Here is a 20818-nt window from a genome sequence, read left to right as displayed (position 1 = left end):
TTGGATACTGCTAGAGGTTTCTCCCTCGCCGGCTACAATGGGCAACTGTCGCATAAAGTGAAGGCTAGCGTACATATCAGTTGTCAGAACGACAGCGACGGGATGGACATTCGGGGGTAGGGGGCGGGAGGTCTAGATTTAACTGGTGACGATACTCAAGGCTTTAGTAATCGTTGCTTAAAGCAGCCGTGTGCAGTACATTCGCCGCATTATTAGAAAGGGGCGCTCGGCACCGCCTTGATCACTAAGCTCCCAGTTACAAACGTCTTTCTTTGACTTTTGCAGTGTTTCCGCAGACAGGCGCAGAGAAGTAGAAGAGAAGGGTGGTCCGTCTTGCGGTTGGCTAAGCCTCTTGTCAATAAGAGGAAGCTATAAGTAGGAGTTTGACTGTTTCAGCTGCGAAGCTTCAAATAATCACCGGCGCATATTGCCATTCGCCCCACTCATTGGCCACGGAAACGGTGCCCAGTTGAATTCTTTAAGCATACGAGAATAGTATGTCATTCAAACGAAAAGCACTGAGTTAACCTTCCTGAAACTATCCTTCCGATGTTCCTCGGAGGTATGGCCATCCATAGATAAGCCACTTCGGGCTTCACGCCATGGTAACTTTGCCATACACGCTATTGATTCAAATTCACATAGCTTGTGTGCCACTGCTGCCACTAAAATGTCATGTGGTAGTTACACCTCCGAGAAAGACACCGCATACAGCGCTCAATCTGACTCTCAACCAACACTTTCCGGATTCAGATCTTCATTCTATTCCTTGAATTTTCTTGGGCTGCGTAGGATTTAGCCCTCGACATTATGCAGCACGATACCATAAAAGACAATTATGGAGGAATTCAAGGAAGAAATGTTGAGTGCGCTGGAGAAGGCAGGGGAAAGCAGGGGAAGAATTTTACTAAACGCAGGAAAAATGGCCTGGAGATGTTCTTCACAACTTGGCATCACTGAAGGGACATCAGCCAAAATAGTGCCTAAGCAAATCATTTGCAAGGATGAGGCGATCATGCATGCGAACGAACAGACGTTTAACAACTAAACATATTGACGGACCCTTCCCGCCCAAGTAGCGCAACTGGTAGTGAAATGCACCTCTAATGTGAAGGCCTTGAATAAAGCCATTTCATTCTTCCAATCCTGATGTGAAAGGCGGATTCTTGTAATCATCCGTCCTGGCGAACGTAAGTTTAACTTTATAGGCATGATCGCTGTGATGTGAAGTATGAGGTGACAGTAAAATGTGCAACTGGAAATGATATGCCGCTCTGATACAGTGGGGAGAAAGGAAGACAATCTAGCGACTTTTCCGCGCCTTGTGAAACGCGGCATGTTAAGCGCATCCTTCAGAGATGAAACGCTTTGAAATCGCGAATTGCATGATAAGATGAATCGCTCTGTAATGATTTGGACTGCTTCCATAGATTGGCAAGGGTAATCTGGTAGGGATGCCAAATAATTGACGCGTATTCCAAGGAAGGACGCACGAGGAAAATGCACGCTTGAACCCTGTTGTCCTTGTCTGCCTGACATAAACGTCGCCTTGGAAACCCCAGCTTGTTTTACAGCGAAGTTGTATACCTCTACCATGCCTGGGCCGGCTTTGGCCGATCCACGTCGGGAGTGAAGCAGGCGTTAAGCACTACCTATACGTGAGCCGATCGCGAATATAGTGCAATACCGGCCCACCAGCGGTGGAGGTGAAGCAGGCGTTAAACACTCCCGATACGTAGGCCGATCCAGCAGATAGCACAATACCGACACACCCGCAGCGGAGGTGAAGCAGGCGCTAAGCACTTCCCATACGCGAGCCGCCCGAAGGTATTGCAATACTGGGCCGACCCGCCTCGGGAGTGAAGCAGGCGTTCAGCACAACCCATACATGAGCCAATCCAGAAGATAGTGCAACACACCCGCGTCGGGAGTGAAAGAAGCGTTAAGCAGTAAGCAGTACGTTAAGCAGGACAACATGGTCAGCAGGACATTTATTTGTATCATATAAAATGCAATCGTCTGCAAAAAGTCTTATATTAACTGAGGTGTGTGCGGGAAGATTATTAGTGTAAAGCAGAAATTAGAGAGGACGCCGTACTAAGCTTTTGGGAGCTCCTGATGAAACAGGCATCAATGGTGATAGAGTATAGCGAACACTGGGAAAGAAAGTCGGACATCCAGCCAACCAAAGGTGCATGTTTATTATAGCGAACAGCTTGTCCACACAAGTTTAGGATGTGAGACAGGGTTGGAGGTCTTTACAAAGTCTGTAAAAACAGCATGGATCTGGTCACATATCTCTAAAGCGCTCCTGATGTCATGTACGAATTCTGTCACTTGTTCTATAGTGCTAAGGCCACGTCTAACATCATGCGTGAGAGTGCATGAATTTTTTTTTTATTTTCGAAAAATTCAATAATGTGTTTAAAGATAATGTGTTCGAGTAATTTACACGAGTATGCTGTTAAGGAGATGCGCCTATAATTAGATAACAATCGAACGCTACCCGACTTAAATAAGGGTAGAATTGAAGCACGTTTCCACGAGGGATGAAGGGTGGCGGTTGAGAGAGGTTTTCTAAATTGTTATATATCTGCTGCACCAAAGAGAGTATCGAACGAGAAAACCAGTTGGCATACCAACAGGACTACACGCCTTCTTGGTGTCTAAGTTAAGGATTAAATACACCCTCAGGAGACAGTAACATATCGTCGATTGGAGTGTATGGTTAGGAATCAAAAACAGAGGTTACACAGTTATCAAACGACAGAGTGGAAGTAGTTGTTAAGAGAAGAAGCCATTGTGTGCGGATTAAAAACTGCAACATTGTTAATTATTAACGTGTCCGAGGATGACCCCGGTGGTAGGATTGTTGTCCAAAAATTACGGCGACTAGGCATCCTTAATTTCTGCAAGGTTACCTTATAATAAAATTATTTCGCAGCAACCATTTTAGAACAGCGTTTCGTTTTAGCGCTATGCATCTGCATGAGTTTTGCTGAGTCACCAGAACGTTTCGATGGACGTAATCTGATGACGTGATAAATGCAAAAGGTCTCTAGTAATCCAAGGAATTTCAATGTTTGTTTTCTTCTTTTTATAGAAAAAAAAAGGTTGATACACTTACTGACAATATTTTCGAAGACACTTGTCAAGGTATTAATATCACTAGTGGCACTTATTTGTTCAAGCTCATGTAGAGAATCGCATAGGGCGTCTGTTATTGCCAAATCACTTGCGCGGTTAAATTCAGGAAATGTGCGGTAGATATAGCGGGATTTCGGAACGACGCCAGGAGGTCAAATTAAAATAGAATTGTCCTAAGATATTCCATCAATAACATCGCATTCGTAACCTGCATTAAAAATAAATGTAGTTAGAAAAACAAGAACAAGGACTGAAGTTTGCCGAGTGAGATCCTGAACGATCTGGTGCAGGCCACAGGACAATGAAAGGTGGAACAACTTCCACCCAATAAATACTTCGTGTCCGCTTACTTTCACACAAGACCAACCAACACAAGGAGCATTAAACTTGCCTATGCAGAAGCGTTGGATGAAGAAAAATTATACCTTTGCAAAAATTCACATACATTGTTTAAATCCTCTCTATTAGAACCTGGTAGACGGTAAAGGACCCCTCTTATCAAAGGTGTCCGCATCAGCCGGGTCGTCGACGGGGTAGCGGGACAAACAATCGGCATCCTGGGGCAAGCGTCCCGTCTTGTATACCACGGAGAAGGTATATTCTTGCAGGCGTAACGCCCAGCGAGCGAGTCGTCCCGTGGGGTCCTTGAGCGAGGATAGCCAGCAGAGCGCGTGGTGATCAGTGATGACACAGAAGGAGCGTCCGTACAAGTAAGGACGATTTGCAACAGCCCACACAAGAGTGAGGTACTCGCGCTCTGTGATTGAATAATTGCGCTCGGCGGGTGATAGAAGTCGGCTGGCATAGGCTATAGCGTGATCATGTCCACGCTGGTGTGCTAATACTGCTCCTATGCCGTGACCACTGGCATCAGTTCGAACTTCCGTTGAAGCAGACGGGTCAAAATGCGCCAGAATTGGAGGCGTGGTAAGGAGAGTAGTGAGCTGCGAAAAAGATGCGGCATGGTCAGGTCCCCAAGAAAATAGAGCGTCTTTCTTCAAGAGGTCGGTAAGGGGACGGGCGATGGTCGCAAAATCCTTCACAAAGCGTCGGAAATATGAGCACAGCCCTGCGAAACTACGAACGTCCTTGGTAGACTTCGGAACAGGAAAGTTCGTAACGGCGGGAATTTCGTCCGGGTCAGGTCGCACGCCTCTGGCGTCCACGAGGTGTCCAAGGACGGTGATTTGGCGGCGAGCGAAGTGACATTTTGACGAGTTCAACTGGAGACTGCCGCGGCGGAACACGTCAAGAATCGCTGAAAGGCGGTCTAGATGCGTGTCAAATGGGGGTGAATAAACGATGACGTCGTCCAGATAGCACAAACAGGTGGACCACTTGAACCCTTGAAACAAAGAGTCCATCATTCGTTCGAAGGTGGCGGGCGCTTTACAGAGACCGAAAGGCATCACCTTGAACTGATAAAGGCCGTCAGGGGTAACAAATGCAGTCTTCTCTCTGTCCATGTCGTCGACGGATATCTGCCAGTATCCGCACCGTAAGTCGATAGAAGAAAAACAAGTGGCACCGTACAGGCAGTGTAGAGCGTCATCAATACGTGGCAAAGGGTACACGTCCTTTTTTGTGATTTTGTTCAGGTGGCGATAATCTACACAAAAGCGCCACGTTCCATCCTTCTTTATGACACGTACGACGGGAGAAGCCGAGAGACTACAGGAAGGCTCGATAATGTCCTTTGCAAGCATCTTTTTGACTTCCTGTTGGATAACAGCTCCTTCTGACGCAGAAACACGATATGGACGTCGGTGAATAGGGTTCGCATCGCCAGTGTTTGTGCGATGGGTCACGACGGACGTTTGACCTAAGGGTCGATTGTCAAAGTCAAAAATGTCGCGATAGCCTTCAAGAACGCGGCAAAGGGCTGCAGCTTGAGCAGGTGTAAGGTCAGAGGAGACCATCTTCTTAATGTCGACATCAGTACTGTGCGATGACGTCACGGTATGGGCTGAGCTGTAACGATCTTCCGCTGTGAATGGCTTGACCTCATCATGCTGCAAAGCGCGAATTATAGCCAAGGAGATCCCCTGAGGCAGAACTTGCGCGGCTAGCGCGAAATTGACGAGTGGAAGGCAGGTGCGGTTGCCAGTAATTTTCAGCACAGTGTGCCGCACGATAACACCATGTGTAAGCATAACGGCCGGAATTGGTGTGGCCACGTAATTGCCATCAGGTACAGCTGGTGAGGACAACAAGTCTACGTGTGTCATAGAGTGAGGTGGTAGGCGAATAAAATCTATGCAGCTCAGATGGCTGGAAGGCGGGTCCACAGGGTCGGCAAGAAGAGGCAAGTCAAAGCGAAGTGAGCTGGCAGAACAGTCAATGAGGGCAGAATGATGGGCAAGAAAATTCAGACCGAGAATGAGTTCGTGAGGGCAAAGCTCGGTGACGCTGAAGAGAACGACGGTGTGTCTCTCAGCAATGGTGAGTCGGGCAGAGCACATGCCAGCAATAGCGACAGTCCCTCCGTCGGCGACTTGTAAAAATCGGTTCGGTGCAGGCATCAGAACTTTCTTGAGCCGACGGCGAAGAGCAGCACTCATAATGGACACATGCGCCCCGGTGTCAATCAACGTGCACACAGGAAAATTGTCGACGAGAACGTCCAAAAGATTCTTGTTCGTCGGTAAGGTGAAGCGAGGATTTTGAGCCAATGTCGTCTTTGCAGCTTCACCTCCAGAAGCTGCGCTGTCTAGTTTTCCGGTCGGGGGTGCGGCGAGTAGGTCGGAGAAGGAGCACGGCGAGACGGGGGCGAGCGAGATTGACGACGGGAGGGAGAAGGCGACGGGAGTAGCGGGGTCGTGTCAAAGGCGTCGCAGGGTCAGATGATGGGGTCGGCATAGAAGGGGCGAAGGAAAAGGACGCACTAGAGGGGCGAGGGTGGTAATTAGGATAATAGCGTGTCGGGGAAGTCCAGCGGCTGCGGCAGTGGCGAGTGACATGTCCAATGCGTCGGCAGTTAAAACAGATCGGGTTGTCGTCCATGGTTCGCCATTCGGAGGGGTTGCGCTATCCATACCAGTAAGAAGGGCGCGGTGGGGCCGTGCGTGGAGAGAGATGTTCCGAGCATGCGGAACGAATTGAGTGCAGGCCGACGTTGGATAACTCTTGACGGACGATGGCCTGGATCAAGGAGATTGTCACCGGAGAATGATCAGGTGACGGAAATGAAGGGGCCGCCGGTTGTGCCGCTTCGACCTCACGACGAATGATGCGGGTCAAGTTGTCACATCGCGACGGCTGGTGGAAGAGGTCGTCACAGGATGACGTAGCAGCTGTGTTGGGAAGTCGCGTGATGTGCTGGGATACGCGGCGGCTTTTAGCATGCTCAAGACGGCGGCACTCCTTGAGGATCGTATCGATGCTGGTGACGTTGGCAAACACCAGTAAATTGAAGGCGTCGTCAGCAATCCCTTTGAGGACATGATTTACCTTATCGTCCTCAGACATGGTCGGGTCAGCCTTGGCACAAAGGGCCAAGACGTCGAGAATGTAGGACACGTAGGACTCGGTCGACGTCTGTGCACGTGTGGCTAGGGCTTTCTTGGCATTGACTTGACGTCTGAAGGGATTGCCAAAAAGGTCGCGAAGCTCCTCTTTGAAGAGATCCCAGCTTGACATCTCCTCTTCGTGAGTCTGGAACCATGCAAGTGGAACTCCGTCGAGGTAGAAAAGAACGTTCGCGAGCATAATAGTCGAATCCCACCTGTGATTGGTGCTGACACGTTCGTATAAGCGGAGCCAGTCATCAACAGCAGGACTGCCGACTCCGCTGAAAACACCAGGATCCCGAGGTGGGGTAATGGCGGCGTAGGTCGGGGCTGCAGGCGGAGACGGTTGCGTAGATGAAGTGCCGCCAGCAGGAGCCGAAGTTGCACTGTCGCCATTGCGACCGCTGCGAAGCTCCATGACGGGTACGGGGAATGTCCACCTCCACCAAATTAATGTTACGTGTAGCTGACGTACGAGTCTATTTACAATATATTTACACGTAGACAAATGGTGGCAATGATGGCGACGCTATATCAAGCGGTGGACACGTCGTCTTTCTTCTCCTCAGTGCAGCCACACTGTGGCGGCTGTTCCGTAGCAATATTTTCAAGTTGAACTTCGCACCACAAAGAGTCAGTATCAGTTGTGGCAAGGAGTACAGAAAAGTGAAGGTTAGATTGAAGAAATAGAGCAACACCACCTCATTTTCCGAATTTTTCTCTCGCCGAACCACTTTGAGAGTTGGGGTTGGGGGGAGGGGGTACCTCACAATCATGCACAACAGCGTGTAACCAGGTCACAGTTACACCGATAATGTGTAGCGAGTAAGATGATACCAATGAACAAAATTTAGAGAAATTGCTGTCAAGGCTTTCTGTATTACCTTTTCAAACGGAAAGTTTATTGCCAGTACAGCGAAGTCAAGGGGATTTGGTCCTAGGAAATGTTCCGGTGGCTTTAGTGCAGCCAGCAGATCTGACGAGAGTATTGGATGTGCTATCCCAATCGTAACGTACCCTGTCAATAAATGCATGATCAAATGGAAGTTGGACAGATGAGTCACTACCCCTATCAGAGCAGGACTCTTCTCAGAGCTTCTGGCGAATATTGCGAACCTGTGGCGAGAGGTCGTCTTAGACACGAAAGCTAGTTTATTTAAGTTAATGAAAATTCCTCAGCACCAGCACCTTATCCAGAATATCCAGGAGTTTTATAATAGCAGGATATGAGTGACCTCTGAAATTGTTGCCGAGTCTATGACACCTTTCGATACACGGATACGCGATCTTAGGAGTGTCCTGGAACCACGTGGGAAGGCTGCAAGAAAGTTCCTCATAATTCTCGTTAGGGCCCTCGCTGAGACCAAGCATAATTATGTTTATACGCGAAATGTTTTCTCAATTGTCGTTTCTGCAAGGGAGAGTTGAGATAGCGTTTTTTAATGGCTGGATTTGAGTGTACAAGTTGTCATTAGAAGCCTGTGCAGCACTAGACGTTGAGCTGGACTCCAGAAAAGATACCCGAGCTTTCAAAGGCTCAAACCTCGTGTTGACAGATAATTGAAACATTTTGATTTCGGTAATGCGCAGATCCAATTTCCATTGGCCGTTTAGGAGTTCAGTGAGCATTTCCACTACTGCGGGTTGTTTTTTCACATCTATAAACCAGATTTGGGAGGCAGGATTGCTCTGACAACTAGCGTTGGGATCAGGGTCAACTTCCACATCGCCGCTCCACAAAAGCCTGCGGACTGCATTTAATAGAGCAGAATACAAAGAAATATAGGCACAATTATGGTGGCACTCATGCGGGCGAGGGAAGAGCAGCATATATGGATCAGCAGAACAGATGCACTGAGAATCGGCAAGGTAACATACCTGCGTGATGAACAGACAGCGGATCGACATGGTGCCCAAAGCGCTTTTCCTCGCCCTCTGAAGAAGAGAACTGCCCGGGATGCTTTTATCGCCGTGGAACTTGATGGTGTTAATGCTGTTGGTGTCGTGAATGCCATTAATTCCTTTAACCAGTAAATCGTCGTTAAGTGACACAATCATCGGCAAAAAGGCGAACTGTTGAAATAATATTTAATTTTATATCATTATTGTAAATTAAAAATGAAAGCAGACCTATTTTTGTATATATCTGATGGTATATATAGCCACGCCGGAATTGTAGCTCATATGTACTCTTTTTTTGCGGCCTTCCTTTCTTTTCATAGAGCACAGCTAAACATTTCGCATGCACCACCAATGACTGCAAGGTCCTGGAGCAGTGGCTGAGGGTGAAGATGGACCATACAGTGGACCCTTGCCGTGATTTCTACCAGTTCGTGTGCGATGATTACAAGGGTCCATATCTAACGTACAAAGTAAGCCATAAAGGTCGCGTAGTCGACATTAGCTGCTAACGTTGCACAGCTCTAATGTGGCTTCAAATAATGCTGAAAGAAGAAATAATGTGACAGATACGACATCACTGTGCTCCCAAAAACTTAACATGTGCCGAAGACCGAGGTCTACTTTATACGCACGTTGTTTTAAATTTTACGTTTCCTTATTAGGGGACCTTGCAATGCCTCCAGCGCAAGGGCAAAATGCGAAAATCGAGGCATTTGATATTTTTATTTGCTTATGAAATCAGTATCCACGCCGACTTCAGCGTCATATAGGAAAGAAATTCGGCAGCGAATCGTACGCAAGGACATCAGACTTATGTTATTTGTTTCGATAGGTTCGGCATGAAGGTTATATCTTGCGTGTTTGTACTATGTATACAAGGAAAACATTAGAAATGAAGACGTGTTTCAAGGTTGATACGAGTAGGTTGCAGAGCTTCGGACGAAAAGCGGTTTAGAACAATTTGTCGCCGACATTAGCAAGGGTGGTTATGGGAGCAGCGATTGAAGCCAGACTGTATATCGAGGGAACAAACAATGGGAAAGAAAAGAAGCGTTTTTTAAAGACCCAGTTTTATTGATTCAATGAAAATAAAATGCCTGGTCAATTTTATATATGCGTGACGAGTGTATAAAGGAGAAGTTTATTTTATTTTATTTTAATCGTTAAATGCATTTTAAACGCCGCTGTCACTTGCTATGCAATGCAGCTCTTTAAGTGTGAAGAAACGCGCGCTCCCAAAGTTCACCTGTTACAATACGCCCCCTCACACGTTGTGCTGTTAGGCTTGTCGACGTTGTTCTGAATGTGGTGACGTGGGTAGCTTCATTGCTTCTTAACCTGTTCAGACAAAAGTAGTGAATTACGACCGTCAGTTGTTTACTTTAGTTGTTTTCGTGCGACTGCGTTGGCCGACAGGCTTGGCATCAGACGATAGGACCTGCACTTACACCTAAAGCCATTGTCGACCTCCAAAGAGAGTATGTTTAGTGCAGGAGTGCGATTCCTACAACCGCACGGCTGTGCGTTTCCTGTATCGCTTTCCGCGCTGAAAGCTTGAAACGCCCATCAAGTCGTATGGCGAGGCATATTAATATACAGGTCACAGGACAGGCCACCAAAACAAGTTTTGCGCCTTCGAAAACAAAATTACGTCACTTCTGTTGTTAACAAACGTGGCGTCACATTATTTTTCGTTCCTCCGAAAGAGTTCCCTCGTCCGATAGATGACGCTGTCTCACGAACCGTCGATAAACCACCATGTATTGAACCTATGGGCTTGTATGAATGATTCCCTACCACGTATATTTCCCTTGTGTGTTCTATGCATTTTAAAGCTGTGCAGTGTGCAATGCAAATTAATTTTGTTCGCCACTACACAAGGTGCACTGTCCGAAAGCTGTACACGTAAAATATATTTCAAAAATAATCATTTGCACATAGTGCGTACGTATGAACAGTGTCTAAAGACGTTTCCGCATTTTTTGTCAAACATTCGATCGCTATTTATAAAACTTACTCCAAGTGAGAAGGTGCGTTTGCATGTTCCATAACTAGATGGAGCCACGATATCAAGCGAGAATACAACGACCACAATGAAAAAAAGAAATGTCCGGTACCACGATACGGCGATACCGCCGCGCTTTGATTGCATGCCGCCAGAGTCCTCAATGGGTGAATGAAATGCGGAATAGCATGCCTCTTTCCGTCTTCTGCATTTATAAAGAATTTGCAAATTGAAAAAATTTCTTAGACCCGCGTCAGTTTTTGTTATTATTTTTGAAGTCACCGTGGTATAACACAATGAATGCATTCTGATGCAGAACCTGGCGGCTTTAAAATGGTGGGAGGGCCCGTTTAGGAGACTTTCCATACGCATAGGTAAACTAATGCGGTGCGTTGCCCCCAGCTCTGATGTTCTGTGCAATGCAAAAGGCAAGAAATGTGCTATAAGAACACTTGATTAGGGAAAAACTGCTCCCAAAATTTGGTCACCTATGTTTGAGCAATTCGAAAGATAGGTCCCGGTAACACCACAGCGTGGGCAGCCGGGCTACTTTCGGTATCTGGCAAATAGCGTCGCTGTGTTACTGACAGAGAACAGAATATTGAATACATTCTGCCTATTTGGCACTATTTTTGGTACTTACGAATACTCAAGGCAAAATTACGGAGTTACAATTAGCTTCCTGGTACCTTCTTTTCTCGGCATACTTCCTGTATTTGATCACTTTATTCGTTGCCCAATGGGTGGCGCTCTTGCGGTTACCGTTTCGGATATTATTCGGGGGCTCTAATGCCTGCTGCACGGCCGCCATTATACGCCATGTTGAGTCTCGGTTTGGCTGTCGAGAAGTGACGTGTTTTGAAATTTGACACCGCCGCGCCTGAGGAGCTGGGTTGAGCCCTAGTAATATGCTTCGCATAAAAAATTCAGTTAGGAGAGAATAAAAAGAAAGTGCAGAAATGTGATAAGTTGAGAAAGAAAAGCTCATCCTAAAGGTCTTATGAAGGGCTAATTTGGGGGCAGTGAGTAGCTCATAACTTAAAACCAGCACTACCAAGCAATCACGTCTACAGAAAAGCAAAATGTCCAACTTGTTGATTTGTTTTGGTTTTTTTCATAGTTTTTTGGCAATGAACAATGCAGCGCGGCTTTGTGAGAACATTATGAAACGACGCAAGTACTGAAGCCCACAGATTTTTCAGTCTGCATCAACTCTTGAAAGTACTGGCTCGTCATGAGATATCGAGGCGTTGAACTTTTGCTAGTGGCATAGAAATTCGCCCCTGCAAGTAACGAGTGTACTGCTCCTCTTCAACATATATTGTGGGAAATTCTGCTTCTAGCGCAAACGGACACGTTGGTGGTGCTGCGCCATTGGAGTTAAATGACCACTTTTGCGTCAAGAAAGCTTGGCGAAAAATTGGACTTTGAATTCCCGTGAACCCGACCGACACGTACATACAACAGGATAGCGAGAAATCAAACCATTATACATATTACACAGAGGAAATTGCGTAACACACCAGAAAATTGTTCAAAATAAAACCGTCATTCGGCAAACTCAAACTACGAAATGCGACAAATTCATTTTGCGATGTCCACGAAGGGGATAAAGAAAATAGATTTCATGGTTAGAAACACGGGATTGCTAGCGGCGCAATAAAGCGCACGCCCTTATGAAATTTCAACGAAAGGACACGCAAGAAATAAAAATACCTCAGGCAATGACGCAATTCGAGCAAACTGGAATGGAACTACAGCTGCAGTTGTAGTTAGTTCACACGCCAAAACTTTAGTGCACGTGTCCGCATTAGTACTGTACGTTCATATGTTGAAATCAATGCCTCGTTATCTGTTGGTTCAGAATAATGCAGTGGCAGATATTAATTAGGCATCTAGTAGTATGGTAAGCAAAAAACAACCTACCCAAATGACACTGGTTCGCAGCTGTACAGTGCCCACTCCTAGGGCCCGATGATCCAGCGCAGATGGCCATTGAACCACCATGGTTTTTTCACTGCGATGAATTATCGAAGTTGCACCGACTTCTTGCAATGTGTGGTAACATCGGTAGAATTGAACATTACTGAGATCACCGAGAGCTTTTATTAACGCGGGCAGATGAATTCACAACACGAACGCCGTCGCATAACGGCGTCGGCACAAAGAAATGACCTTAATTGGCGCCGACAATAATCACCTCATCCTCCGGCTCACACCATGTTTCGCTACTTCCCGGCCCGGAGCGGTCGTAACACCCCTTCCGCCGTCAAAACAATGCACAGAGGCTCCAGAGGCGACGACTTCTTTCTTAGTCTATTTTTGCTCTAGTGTTGCCTTTCGCTTTTCTTTCTCCTTCACATGATTCTTCTCACCGCGCTTTCAGCTTTTGTTTCGTATCACTCTCTCAACGTGTCGGTGTGCTTTCTGGACGCCAAATTTGCAGGCTGCATATAAACGTTGCGTTTGCTCATTGGCCGAATACAGCCTTAAGCAGGGCGTCCGCCGCATTTTGTCACGCATGAGCGCGCTTGAAAGAACGCTTACATACGGTGCTCTGGGCTGAGCCGAGGACATAACGCTTATACGGAGGACGTTATGCAGCACTTTCCTAAGACTGTTCACGTCTTTATGTGAATGACAGCTGTTGCTGCCTAGCAATCAACTCAACTAATAGATACTCATGTCAAACATCAATTGCTTGTCTTCCATGTGCCAGTAAGCCCGTTTCTAGGTCCTGCTTATGAAATTTGACAGTTCAACAGTACTAAGCGGCATAATATCGACGGCGCCGAACCGATTCGCGTGTTTGCAGACAGTTAAAAATTGATGCTCCCAAAACCGGAACTGATCGGAATGAAGTCTAAGCAAGCTGATCCCGAATGTAACCGTCTCGTGTATTGTTTCTATACCTTATTAAGTAAATATATATTGAAGTGATCGTAAGACGGGACCTATAGGCGTCTGCCCGTGTCATGTGCAGCGGACATTGGAGATTGCACGCATTGCGAAATCTGCCGCTCGCGCCACAACTGTGCCCGCCACAGGACAGACCGCTTGGCAGAAGGCGGTGGCACTCTTTCAGGCCTGCTTGACGATGGTCAACTCCAAGCGTTACGAGGTGAGCACGGGACACTCCATTGCTATGCCTGCTGCATGTGCTAGAAAATGCGACTGTTTTGTGTCCCACACGCGACTGTTTTAGCATGCTTAACACCAAATTCTGAACAATTAGAAATTGGGTAAACAAACTGCCACACCTTTCACTCACGATTGGCAGCACTCCAGAATCATAGCCATTTATCACTAATTCCACCTGATGTGTTATTTCTAGAGGAATATGGGAACCTATTTTATAAGCTCAGGATATTACATTCTTTCAAATTCAAACTGTCTTCGCGTTGCAACACTGGTGCCCAAGTATATCACTGTGACCGTTAGATACCACGGTCAAATTGAGACCAATCAACAAATAATTAGCAACCGTACCCAAAGAGGCGGAAGGAGCGTACTCACATCCTAAGCGTTTATTGTCCTCCCAAAAGCGAACGAGAGGGTTTCGCTGAGTTTTCCTCGGAAGCGAAATTGTCAGCAGGTGCAGAAGGTCAACTTGTGGTAGCGGGTGATTGTAATGCTCCCGATACCTCCTGAGTATATTTGAGACTCCCTCATGGTGGCTGTACTGGAACAAATGTCAGAGAAGCTGGGCTTTTGATGGGCAACACTACAAACGGCAACGACAAGATTAGGGAAGAGCTTCAGTAGGGATACATTCCCAAACCTAACATTCACTCATCATTTGGAATGTGACGTGAATGAACCTACATGAAAATTTACGTAGCGATCACTTCTTTATAAGCACATCAGTCGAATCGCTGAAACCACGCAGGTCGCGGGTAGTGTCGTACATACGGATTAGGCGACATTTGGGAAGCGCCCTCTCCCGCATTAGATGTCTAGGACCGTCAATGGGTGAGGAACGCTTATCCAAGAGACGACACGCGGAAAATTCTAAGGCCGCGCTCACAGCAGAAATATCCGCAAACGACCAACACATGCTGCACATGTGGGACTGTAGATGTAGTGTGTTGAAACGATGCAAGTGCTAGCGCCTGAAGCGAAAACTTTACAAACACATATCGGCCTTGTTGGAGGAGGGAAACAGTTACGCAGTGCGGCTGGCCACCGGCGGTTGGATACCGTTTTGTAGCTCTTTTAAAGACACCCTGGTCTCTTCTCGAACGTGGGCGGCGCTCAGCAGTATGAGGAGGTGCTCAGGAAAGCCGGACAAGTGCAAGTCGGTGGGGAACAGGACCCTAGAGAAAAGATCTGACGCATTTCCGGGCACAGACCAGGAATTAACTAAGGCTTTAACCGAACGATACATAGGAACAGATCGTGTACCACCGTACAACTCGGAGTATCATAGTACGGACAACCGTGAACTAGATGCACCACTAACTAAGGCGGAAGTATCCACGGCGGCTCAGGCTGCCAACAGAGACACCACCGCGGGATCCGAAAGGATCGCAAACTTCGGGTTTCGCAATCTCAGCGGCGCGGTCCTAGAACATTTTAGCTTGCGCATTAAAGAACGGTGCTGGGAGAAGGGCCAACTTACTCCGGAATGTTAGGAAGCCAAGATAATAACTATGCCTAAAGAAGGCAAACCACCTGCACGACGAGCTTTGAGGCTCATATCACTAAAACCGTGTATCGGCAAACTCTACGAGCTCGTGATTCATAATCGGCTCCAAAGTTACATAAAGAAAACCTTTTGCCTATCACCTTGATGGATTTACGCGCAAAACCTTCCACTCAGGACGCTTTCCACTTACTTATACAGGAGGTGCTCAATTGCATGCCCAAACTCGGGGACATATAACGCTTACCCTCAATATAAAAAAAAACATTTGCCATCTTTGCGAAGGTTGTTGTGTTGGCTGTCCGTCCTTTGCTGGTGATGGATACGCAGGCGGGCGAGGTTTGGGGCTCCTTCGGCGGGCTAGAGATAGGCGGCGACCTCAAGCTTGCCTTCGTCGGTGAAGTGTGGATGCATGTTGTCGAGCGTTTTTTCCGCATTCCTTCTGCAAGCCAGCTTCAGCGGCGTCATGTGCGTTATCTCTTACACGAGCGTATTGTAAGCAAATTGAAGGAGAACATCCCATGTCATCTGTTCCATGTTCGAGTCATGTTTTAGGTGTTCCGTAAGACCATTAGTCTTCGAGTGGAACACGTTGCTCCTGTGATGTCTTGTCAGGCTACATTGCTCGATAGCTTCAGGAACTTCCTGTGTAATTTCCGGAACGCCACGAGCTAGCAGCATGTTCTACATAAAAAATTTCGCACTTCGGCCACACTACGTCTGAACGGTGCTATCGTTTTGACAAAGCAGGTAAGGCTGAGTTGGCTACGAAGATTCACTTGTTTTCTTAGGTTGTAGTTGGAAATGATACCAGTGAGTCCGTCGTAATTTCCTTAAATGGTCGGCTACGAGGTTCAAAAGGCTATAGCAACCCTGCTCGCCTTTTCCGTGGGAGATGTACTGGGAACACTTCACGCCGTGAACAATACAGGTGGCAACGAATGTACAGTAATACTTCGTCTGCATTCTCAAGAGCATACACAATAATCCGAGGAGCCTGCTGGTCGAGTCGTCGTCCAGAGCGCGCAGAAATACTTGCCGCAATACTGATTGCAGAGCAAGAAGTTAATTGGCACGGAATAGCGAGCTCTTTTTCACATGGATGTCGTCTCTCAAGAACAACGAGGGCAATGTGCAGCTGAAAACCCTTCGGACCGAGTCGGTCCTGCGATCTAAGTACTCAGTAATTTTTCTTAGCTGAAGCACTACTCGCTGCTGTTCGGTGGGGTCTTCCGCGTTTATAATACGCAGGACAGCCGCCTCGTCTTGTTCGTTTTGCGAAGGTGAGATGACGTCGGATCGAAACAAGCAGTCGGCATCGGAGTGTTTTCACCCGGGCTTGTGTGATCACAGCAATATCGAATTGTCGCAGCCTGAGGCTCCATCGCGCGAGGTGGTTTGAAGGGTAGTAAGGCGGCTTGAAGAGATAGCGCAAGTGTTGGTAACTCACAACGCAGGTGTAGAAGTGAAGCTCGAGCTGAAGAAACCAGATGGCGTAGCTGCTCCTGGAAAACTTCGGTAGGTCATACGTCCGCGAAAGATGGGATGACAGAACATCGGAACGTTATCCTGCTGATGCTTGCGATTAAATCTCGAATGCTGATAACATCAGACTGGCGGTGGTGGCTAAAAGCATCGCGAGGGTTGTGTTTGTGGCGTCGCCGTGTCTGCGAGAGTGAAATTTGCGTGTGTGGAGCCCACAAACTGGCAAGGCCTCTGAATTGGGAATCAGTGAGATATCCCCAAACGCAAAGTGGGCAGCTTGCAAGAACGTCCAGCGAAGGAGAGCGGCGGGCCGTAGAGTAACTGAACGCTCGTGCGTTTGCTCCAGTACATTTCTTGGAAACAGTCGCCCGCAGCTGCGTTGAGCTGGATAGGAGGCCCACGGAACGAGTAGAGGTTTTGATGCGGAGGCCGGCGCGTGCTGACGATCGGCACGGGTGGACGTAAGCGATGGTGGACGCCGGGATGCAAGACGCGGAATGGCACGATGGTTCAGATCGCGAGAGCTGTTGTGATGGAGCGCCAACTGGAGGACACTGAGCGCTCGCGGTGATGTAATGAGCATGGACGACTGCTCGTAATTCTTCGTTGAAGTGGGCGCTGATGTGTGGCAACCGGAAGCTGGAAAGCAGCGGGAGCCTGGCAGCTTTTTGATGAGGGAGTGTCTGTCCAGCTCAATGAACCAGATGTCAAGCACTTCAATATAGAATTCCCAGACACCCTGAAACCTCGGGACGTCTGCCTGACAGCGTGAAGCCGTGGTACTTGCCTTGGTATAGTTGGTCCATTGACGCTGGCATCGCTGGGCGCGGTCGTCAGGTATGAGCAATTTGTGGAAGGTGGCGGGAAGAGCTAGGCACCGTGCCAAAAGTTTATATAAGCTGGCCAGCCATAGTCCCGCGGAATATCGGGAGCATCCGATACCATGGCCTCTCAGGTCCAGTGCGTTAGCGTGTTCTGTTCGCGCACTACATGCACAGTTCTTCGCCGGCTCTGGAGGTGATAATCGCGCCGCTACAATTTGACCGTCTGATCAAATGTAGAAAATTCTCTCGAGTAAAGGTAAAAGTGCAGGTAGATCTGAAAGCGAGTGAATAAGCCCCGCGTCCTTCCTTTATACGCTTTCCTGAACCCAAGACTTTTGTCAGATATTCCCCTGTGGAATTTTCGAGTTGGTCAAGTACTGTTTATTTATTTATTTTCGAGTACTGCTTTTGTTCTCCCGGCTAACTCGTCTGAACAAAAACGTGGCTTTCTCCCTCAACAAAGGGAAAACAATATGTCACCGATTCCCCCTCGGCATTTCATACACTTCTAAGGATCTTGCAGCCCAATCTAACTACACCGCAGCCTCGGCCTCTGATAGAAATTTGGGGGGCACTGCAGGGAGACATTTAAAATGGCGCCTCAGCTTGCAGCAGCAATGCTGCCCGCCAAACACGTGCCAACTATTCCGTGAACTCCCATTTTCTCTCTGCCTAAGTCTCGCAAGCTCCACCTGTGCGGTGAGTGCCGAATGCTCCACTCAAGCACTCGGCGCTGTGACTTGCCAACGTGACAGCCCCGCGTGGTTGTCCTTGACATTTTCGTTTGCCAACTCACTCACTTATCATGGGTTGATTTCTATGCCGGGATGAAGTGAGAAAACCTGGTATTCATGCGCTGTGGTACGACTAGGTAGGTCTACTCTGAGGTGCATGGACGAGAAGGCTATCCACTTGCGGAGATGCCTCTGGTGGCCGCTGGTCACCGCGGCTACGCCTTGCTAATTGCAGAATTACTACGGTTGAATGCACCATACTCACCCTGTTATGAAGGAACTTTGCTTCAGTTGTAGATCAAACTTATATTCTTCGTTTTGCTGGTGCTAGACAGCCAGGATCCTGTTGACTACCTTGAAAGGATGTCTTGCTCCGCATCAGCGGCTAGTTTCCTTGCCAAAGCCAAAATTTGACGTTGTTGCCTAGTCGCTACTTCCAGCCTTCAACGAACTTCCTCGCTGTCTGCGAATGCTCAGTCTGAATGCGATGCGTTCCCTGCCGTCGACTGTTTCGATCCTGTCGAGACTGCAACAGGAAAGTTCCTTCCTCCTTGTAGCACAATGTGCTTCAGGCTGGTGAGACAAGTTGACTTATTATAGAACTTTCATTCAGCTGCCGCCGTCGTTGTGTCTACTCTTCCATTATCTATGGGACACTGTTGACATTTATTCTTTGAGATTTGACTTTATGTACACAATACTTACATCGTAGGTATTTCAGTGAATGTGAAGTAACAACTCGACAGGAGCGTGCGCCCTAAATTCCTGTCGAAATCCTTGTGAGCACAAAAAAGGATGTTTTGGCCGCTCACACGAATACTATTTCCTATGTGGCCCCACAAGCATCTATTGAGGCAGCGACACCTTTAGGGTAGGAATAAAGACCCTTTGCAAGCGTAGAGGTCCCATAGTGGCCGAGCACCAAGTCGCAAGCGAGTTTGTCCCTATTTTACCGGTAGGTACCCGGACGCAGCACTGGCCTCCCACAACTGCGGAGGATGCCCTTCAACAAGGCCATCTGTAGTTCAACAGGAGGCTCATGGGCACATTTGGCGAAATTTTTATTGGGCCCCTTTTCGAGATATGACCCCTCCCCCTCCGAGACGCCGAGCACCAGGCTATGGAACATCTCTACCCATTAGAAAACACGGGTGTGTTTCCGTTAGGCCCAGAATTAGTTCCGGTGGGTGCGGAGAAACAACCATACATGCGTTAACTTTCAACTGATTTATTCGTGGCAGTACGTTGCAATATACAGAAAAATATAAAATTGGCAGAACGCAGGAACAAGACCAGTCATCAGCCTAGCGGGACAGCCACTTATAAAGAAGGATTTATCTCCGATTGAAACAGCCTAATGGAATATCTGCATACGGGGCGGATGCTCTATCACTAGGCCGCCACTACGGTTTGCGAATAGAGGAAATTATATGCGTAATATGTGGCGAAGCTTCACATTTCCTGATCTCCATCAAATGCGAATAATATTCACGGAACCACAATTTTTCTTTCAATGATTACCTGCGCTATACGAGCGTCATGGTTCATTGCCCCGGTGTCTTGTGCCAAATAAACAAGGTAGATTGCTTATATGTGATGAAAGTTAGGCGCAGGCTATGTGTAATATATAACTGAAGGACAAAGTGAGAACTAGTTGCAGCCTCAGCAGTAAATTGGGTGCTCAGTCTGTACGCACAATTGACGCACAATTTAAGCTACTGCTCTGAGAGACCAATGATGAATACCAATATCAAATTTCCCAAAATAGCAGGAACCCTACGATAACCTAGGAAGTGAAGTCGAATGCGCAGGATCAAACAATGCGTTTGCAAGAAAATAGTTAAGAAAGTCGTGGAAAGCCTTTTAGTGGTCCAACGGGACTGTCGAATACAGGCATTCTAAACATATGGGTTAATTTTAGCCAACTGGAATTCCTTATGCAATTTCTAGACGAAGAGTTTCCCTGCCAACGATGTTCCGATTCTTTAAATTCGCACGTCTGTTGTCGTATGTTCAGATCAAACCTAAGCAGTCCTCAATATTTCTTTCTTGACAAAAATCTGAATATTCACTTTGATAACTTTATAACTTGGAAATTACAGTTCGTAAAATAGTGTTCTACTGTAAACTGCATTTATTTATCAATCGCGGGGGTCTCTTTACCATGAAAAATAAGCAAGGAAATGCGGTGTGGAATGATCAATTTTATGTTTTCCGGAATGTATGAAAATCAGCTGTACCAGATTGCATATTGCTCGCCCCTGAGCTACATTATTCGATGAGGCGGACATTACTTGCATGGCATGTCCAAACACGTATTACATTGTTTAACTAAATTCACTAATGAACTTTTCAATTGATAAGCTTACGGCATATATTGCAATCTACGAATAGTAGCCGGTGATTAGGCCAGATGTATCCGCTAGAATGAATCTCCAAGAGGGCTCAGGTTTTAGGAAATTATTTCCCAAAAGTTGGTCGAAATGCATCGGCATTTCAGGTACCCTTGCGCCTGCATATGCAATGTACAAAAGACAGTTTCGTTAAAGAAGCTAAATATCACACGA

At 47.2% G+C, this 20818-nt stretch overlaps 1 protein-coding gene across 5 annotated transcripts in view; it reads left to right on the top strand.

Moving 5' to 3' along the window:
* LOC135911670 (neprilysin-1-like) overlaps positions 1-20818 on the top strand; it is a 109551-nt gene that overhangs the window by 16815 nt on the left and 71918 nt on the right. For 4 of the 5 annotated variants that reach the window (XM_065444007.1, XM_065444009.1, XM_065444008.1 and 1 more), the window contains 2 exons: positions 8879-9028; positions 13547-13684. In XM_065444007.1, coding sequence (XP_065300079.1) covers positions 8879-9028; positions 13547-13684 — 288 coding nt within the window. The remainder of the gene's footprint in view (positions 1-8878; positions 9029-13546; positions 13685-20818) is intronic. The other variant, XM_065444011.1, reaches the window with a different exon arrangement.

This window comes from Dermacentor albipictus, chromosome 2 (assembly GCF_038994185.2).
Source record: "Dermacentor albipictus isolate Rhodes 1998 colony chromosome 2, USDA_Dalb.pri_finalv2, whole genome shotgun sequence".
NCBI lineage: Eukaryota > Metazoa > Arthropoda > Arachnida > Ixodida > Ixodidae > Dermacentor > Dermacentor albipictus.
Note: the sequence above shows the minus strand (reverse complement) of the source record. Positions and strands in the feature narration are given on the sequence as shown.